Source organism: Egretta garzetta, unplaced genomic scaffold (assembly GCF_000687185.1).
Source record: "Egretta garzetta isolate BGI_Z169 unplaced genomic scaffold, ASM68718v1 scaffold598, whole genome shotgun sequence".
NCBI lineage: Eukaryota > Metazoa > Chordata > Aves > Pelecaniformes > Ardeidae > Egretta > Egretta garzetta.
The window spans coordinates 210,668-217,126 of record NW_009260621.1 but is presented as its reverse complement, the minus strand read 5'-3'; the positions used below and the strand labels follow the sequence as shown (position 1 = coordinate 217,126).

Here is a 6,459-nt window from a genome sequence, read left to right as displayed (position 1 = left end):
TCCCCAAAACCCCAAGCTGTTTGAATTCACTGAAGACGGGATTTAGAAACTAGTGTGGTATCTTAAGCACCTAAATTAAGTTCCCACAGAAAGACAGCAATTCCAAAGCTCAAAGATGGAAAATTATGAAATACACTGGTGGTGTCCCAGTTTCTGACTGGTTTGGGTAAGCAGGGGAGAGCTAATTTTTCAAGTTTTCAGACAAATGAGAAGTCACCACTTTCTTAAATAGAAAGGTAACATTACACTCAAGAATTAGCAGGTATTACTGTATTTGAGACTAAGTTTGCTGTGGCATAAATTTCTTCTACTGTGTGTGGAAAACATTTTCCAAAATACAACAACATTCAACATGCATGTACTCCAACTGTTTACCCTATTTTCAACTTGTTTTACAATCACTGAGCAAAATAATACTTTGATTAAAGCTTTTGTAGCCATTTACTGACTTGAAAAGTAGAAAGAAAAAAAAAGTAAATAATCAGTACTTACAGCAGCCTTAGTCTGAGAAAAAGTAGCCCATGCTGCAGTTAGATCTTACAGGGCAGAAACAAAGAAATAAAGTTCTCATTAGTACATGGAAAACAATGAAATAAAATGTTGCTTCAAAACAATTTTCATGGGTTCACTAATCAAGTTCTTTTAACGACTCATTTCCAGCCTGTAAATTTCCTCTATAAGAGGCTGTTATCAGTGAAGACTCATCTTAACAGAGCAATAAAATATTTAATGTAAAATTTAATGAGTTCACTATGTTAGGTTGAATGCATTATTACACTTGAAATCAAACCTACCACACATTATAGAAGACGTTTAGAAGATAAAATAAAGCTGGTTATCTACCCCACACAAATATCTTATATTTTTCTATTAGACTATAGTTTAATTACTTCTTTTCCCCCTTCAATTTTCTTCTTCAGTAAACTAAGCGTGAATACACGGTCAATGAAAGACTCTACTCAAAACCCAGGCTTTGAACATGTGAATTTTGAATAGCAATTTTTTTGAACCGTACACCCTACAAACAAAATAGAAGCAATGTTTGCAAAGAGCATGCAGGAGGCACTAATCAACTTCAGCCTTTTAATCTAAGCAGACAGCACATGCTCTATGCGCAATCCAGTTCAGTAGGATGCAGTAGTATTTTCCTCTGAAAATATTTATTTCCTCAGTTCCACTCTTCTTTAGGTTTCTAATGGTTTTCTTCTAATCCAATGGTTTACACAATGCAACATCCAAAACCTCAATGTGCGTCAGAACCATGGAGAGTAGTAGTATTAGAGTTTTTAAAAAAAAAAAAAAAAAAAAAAAAGAAATGTTTTCCTTACAGTAAAAAAGCTGCCAATTTCATTTCAGGTAAGATACAACAACACAAAGGAAGAGGATTAAGGAACTAACATAGAAATAGCTTTGCTTTGACTTCAAGAGATGGTGTTTCATGTCTACAGAATACCTCTGTTTCACAAGGTACGTAGTTTTAAAAGAAATTTAACATATGACAGGAAACAATCGGCAATAATGTCCTCTTACAGATAAAATAATCTGTCTCTACTTTAAAAATAACTTCTGGAGTCCAGTTTTGTCATAGTGGAGATCATAAAACTGATCTTAAACCACAGACTTAACAAGCGACTCAGCTGATCTACAGACTAGAGCTTTCTTCCTCTCAGGGATGTACTGTAATTTCCCACTACCACCATCAGCCCCACTCCACTTTTGTAAATTACAGAGTAATCATGACAGTAGAAAGCTAATGGGATTTCGCCAGTTCAAGGAGACAAAAGTGCTGCAAGTCATCTTACTTGTGATGTACTGCTGCTATTCAAGTGTCTTTAGCTCTTCACCACTTTGGAACTGAGCAAGAGTCAGGAGCAACTGCCTCTCAGGATCTCCTTCACTTCTTTCAAGAGCCTATGGTTCCCAACTTCTGTTCCTGCACCGCTCCTCCTCTATGGCATTCCAAAAAATCTGTCTCTGTGCCATCTTGGCAACTGTATCATAGGCTGGCAATTCCTAATGCAAATCAGCAAATACTCTGCAGATCAGAGGACGAAACTGCTATCTCTGCAGAAAGGAAGCCATATAACACATAGTCTAGGATTCCAAATTGAGGCAGGAGAATGCTTTCTATAAAAACTCCGCAAAGTTTCAAACAACTCATGATAAAACACCTTCCAAAATAAGGCAATAAAACAGAAAAAATCCATACCTCTGGTAGAGTCCTTGTTTTGGTTATGCCTTGGATTTTGTAGAGGCACCTCATTTGACTTGTTGCTCCACATCATGTCAATTTATCTACAAAAAAACCCCACACGTAAGAACCAGAGGTATAAAGTAACAACAGATGTATCTTATGCTAAAGGGAACATAACCTTGATCACTATAACGAACGTTCACCTCATACAATGATTTCAAACACACATCATGAACAAAATCAGAAAATTAGCACCAAATCACAAATACGTTTACAGCTTGCAGTTGTTCAGAAACCACATAATTCTGCGTATAGAGAGGTGTTTGCTTCTGTTCTTGTTTTATTTGCCACAAAGAAGAGTGAACTTGATAAGAGGAAACACAGAGGTCATGCAATTCGGATCACAGTAATAAGTATTTCAGCAAGCCTGAAGATGACCACGATGAAATACTGCATATGAAGGGGTAACAGGCAGCACTACATGGCTTGTACCTATAGAGGTTTGGCAAAACCACCTAATTCCGTCAAAGATAGATGAATGTGTCACCTATCTCTGTTAAAGGAAAAGGCAGAACAGAACTGCACAGCAGGATACTACAGCCATGGGAAAAAGACAAGAATGGAGCTGTCGTCATTTTCCTGTGAAACAAGCCAACAAGAACTCTGATTAATCAGTAACTGCTGCTACCCTCTCACCAAGGACCCCCTATCTGGTGGCATGTGCTTACTGAGCCATCTTCACAACAGATTGAGGACATTTTTGTTATGGAAATTAAAAATAGGTGACCACAGAATTCATACAGGAAATTCTGGACCTCTGAAAGAGTAATGAACACATTTTCCTCCCTCTTCTCTCACGCACTCCCAGATATAATTTTTCTTATTTTCTTGATTTCTGAAAATTTGTCTTCACTTCCCTACATAGTGTGCCACATACAAGGGCATTCAAATATAAAGGTCATTCTTCTGGCAAAAGGTGACTGAATATCTCACAAAATTAACACTGTGTATTACTTACTGGAACAGATCATTGGCTGTATATTTTGCGTCAAGGATTTTTATCATATAAGGTTTTAAGGATATTCACCGCGATCAACAGTGTGTTTTGGTCCTCACATTCAGTCATATAGCTCGTATTTATGGCAGTAAGTTATCCCACACTGTTTTTATGTACAACTGTTTTTATGCCCCAAGAAAAGCTATCAATGTGAGCTTATATATGTAGGTACAGAAACACACACATACAGACACATTAGTGAAGTCTGCAACAATGCAGAAATTCTAGAAAGAAGTGGGGGGTTGTTTTGTTTTCTTTTTTAAGTATCTCATTATGGGCAACGAGCCAAGTGAGGTTAGAAGACTGCTTCTAGGACAGGTGCTGCAGAGTTCATTCATGCAGAACTGCAGCTTTGTGCCTCACATCATTCATGCTGTAAATCATAACACTGCCCTGCCCTGGAAATCATCTAATTGATCTTCTCCATCACTGGAGCAAAGAGCTGTTGTGCTAGAATAGTAGAAAATGAATATTAATAAAAATGGAGGAATTTTCCATAAAGAACCAATTTTGAGAGCTGCTGGAAATGTCATTATCATACTATTATCAGTTTCTTGCCCAAGCATAAACATAACAAAACCTACTCAATATGTAAATTTAACATAAGGGAACTTCCGGACAAGCAACCATTTCTTAAGGGATTAAGTATCCCTCTTCATGTAATTGCTTGGGATTTATTCTTATCATTAGAATTACTAGTATAGATAGGAGAACTTAGGGACTAGAATTGCATTGCTCTTGTTATACACACACAGATCTATATAGTTTATTTTATGATGCCCCTGTGAATGTAGTAATATAGTCTATGTATTCCTTAACTCTCTACGAAAATACCAGATGAACTAAAAAAGTTTGAAATTGCTTGTTATAGCTTTTACTTGAGTGTCAGGATGAAAGGTGTCAGTAATTTACCTGAGCTGAACAGAACACAAGTCCGACAAACAGTGAACACACTTCTTCTGAGAACACCTTAGTTCTACTAATAACACACAGATGTTTGCTGATGATCACTAATGGTCAAAAATTCTGTCTCAATGCCTTGGTTCAAAAGTGTACAATGTCCCTTTATAAAAGGCCACTCAACCTCTCCTCCTTTCTGTACAAGCTGGGAAACACTCACAAAGCATCCTGCTGTACCCTAACAAATACCTGCAGTGCCAGCTCCAGGGGTACGTTATGACTCTAGTGGCTTCAGTGCAGCCAGCTGAGATCCACCCAGCAGTTTTGCTTAACTCAGGTTGCTGCTGTTTGGAAAAAGAAGACATGTAAGAACTGAAAACTCTGGAGCTGTCTACAGTTTCAGCAAGCCAACACTGCAGTAGCTTTCAGTCACAACACAATCTTTGTAACTAGAAGGGTTTGGGTTTTAGGTGCCCCTCTCCCCCTCCTTTGGGAGGGTGAGAGAAATTTATCGGCTTTTCAAAACCTACCTAAAAATCATATTGATTCCCACCAACCTTTGGATTCCTACAGAACATTAGACTAACTTCTTTCTATTGTCACAGCTTACATGAATAAGTAGCCCCCTACAAAAACCCCAAGTACTTGTATAATTCAATACCCTGTCTCTGCAAGCAGTTAAAACAGGCAGAAAAGATACTTTAATGCTATCAAGAGTACAGCTAGGGGGTGGGGGAGAAAAAAAAAAAAAAAGAAATAAATCAAGACACAGTTGCCATGTTTATCTGTAGGATTTGCATGCAGGGTGGTGGACCAGTTAAACACTAAAATACACTGGAATGAATATTGACTAGAAAATAACACTATACTAAAAATTTATGCAAAGGAAGTTTAAATTATATTTGAAAACACGTTTTACATCAACACAAAAGTTGTCTCAGTGTCACACAAACAACTAGAACACATTGTAAAAATTGCATTACGAAATTTCTGCTTCAGAAAGATTTTTTTTTTTTGCTAAACTAAATGGTGCTAAATGATTCATCACGATTTAATATAGAGCTGGGGGGGGGGGGGGGGGAGGGGGGGGGGGGGGGGGGGGGGGGAAGAGAGAGGGGGCAAAAAGCAGCTGAACAGATAAAATACCAAAGAACTTCCGAGGAGACAGCAGCAATGGCAAAAGGTTATCTGCAGGCTGGATAAGGCTATAAGGATCTTAAAAGTTTATTGAAAAAGGTGGAAGACTGCAGAATCAGCAGAACTGATCTCCTAGTTATTTGGTTGCTCACCAGCAGACACAAACATCTTGCACAGGTTCATTAAAGGCTGGTTTGCCAAGCCTTGTCTTGGGTGAATAGTTAAAATGCAAACACCATTGTGTTCTGACATTTCAACCCCATGTCAAATGCCCATCTCATTCTCTACTTATTTGTCCAAGACAAAAGAGTACACAAGAGAAGGCAGAGCAGAACTGCTGTAGATGAGGATCTAAGTGTAAGCCACCAAGAAAAGGATATACTCCAAACTCCTGGAAGAAACTGGGACATGGACACGCACACCACACTCTTCCACAAACACGGTTCCTATGGGAAGACACTAAAAAAGACTGACAGATCAGAAAGCGCATGAAAAGACACCAGAAAGGAGGAAATGGAAAATAAGAGAAAAACACTGCCAAATAAAAAAGATGTGAAGAGAGCACTAAGTTTACTGCCAAACTTGCCAGGGGCGGCATTGAAAGGTGCAACAGATAAGTAACAAGTCCACATGGTAAGAGGGCAGCATTTTGAAAGGAGCAGGAGATATGAAAGTACAATATGCTTAGCAAAGGTACACAAAAACGTCAAGAGATGAAAAACACGGCTGGGAAAAGAGAAGGAAAAGTGGTGAGAGAAGCAGGATATGAAAAGGAAGAGAATGGAGAAAGACAGGAAGGAGAGAAAAATTGAATGAACTTTTGAAGAATCAGCACAGAGAGCAGCAAAAAGGAAGAAAAGAAACTGGTATTATTGGTCCAATTATGAAGTTTTTCAAGCACCCACAGTATGATGTTTTTTCTTAGTAGCACAACCTTGATAAGAAAAGGAAAGAGGAAACTCAGAAGTCATGGCACTGAAACAAGGAAACGGGAGAGGAAACTGAATCATACAGATTCAGAGAAGGCAGAGAATGAGAGCAAGGGATCGCTCACCGTTATTTTCACTAACATTTAGTGGTTATGTAAAAAAAAAAAGCAAACCCGTATGCATAGGGAACATTATTCCTCACGACTTTTTATTTCTTATAAAAACACAAGGGATATCAAATG

The 6,459-nt window shown here is 38.1% G+C and overlaps 1 protein-coding gene across 9 annotated transcripts in view; it reads right to left on the bottom strand.

Annotated features, from left to right (window-relative positions):
• Positions 1–6,459, bottom strand: part of CEP350 (centrosomal protein 350) — an 85,064-nt gene that overhangs the window by 65,385 nt on the left and 13,220 nt on the right. For 7 of the 9 annotated variants that reach the window (XM_035900788.1, XM_035900793.1, XM_035900792.1 and 4 more), the window contains exons 1-3: positions 4,401–4,492; positions 2,210–2,295; positions 493–536 (exon numbers count right to left, since the gene is read on the bottom strand). In XM_035900788.1, coding sequence (XP_035756681.1) covers positions 493–536; positions 2,210–2,285 — 120 coding nt within the window. In that variant the 5' untranslated portion in view covers positions 2,286–2,295; positions 4,401–4,492. Of the gene's footprint in view, positions 1–492; positions 537–1,802; positions 2,065–2,209; positions 2,297–4,400; positions 4,493–6,459 lie in introns of those variants that run through there. The other 2 variants (XM_035900796.1, XM_035900789.1) reach the window with 2 other exon arrangements.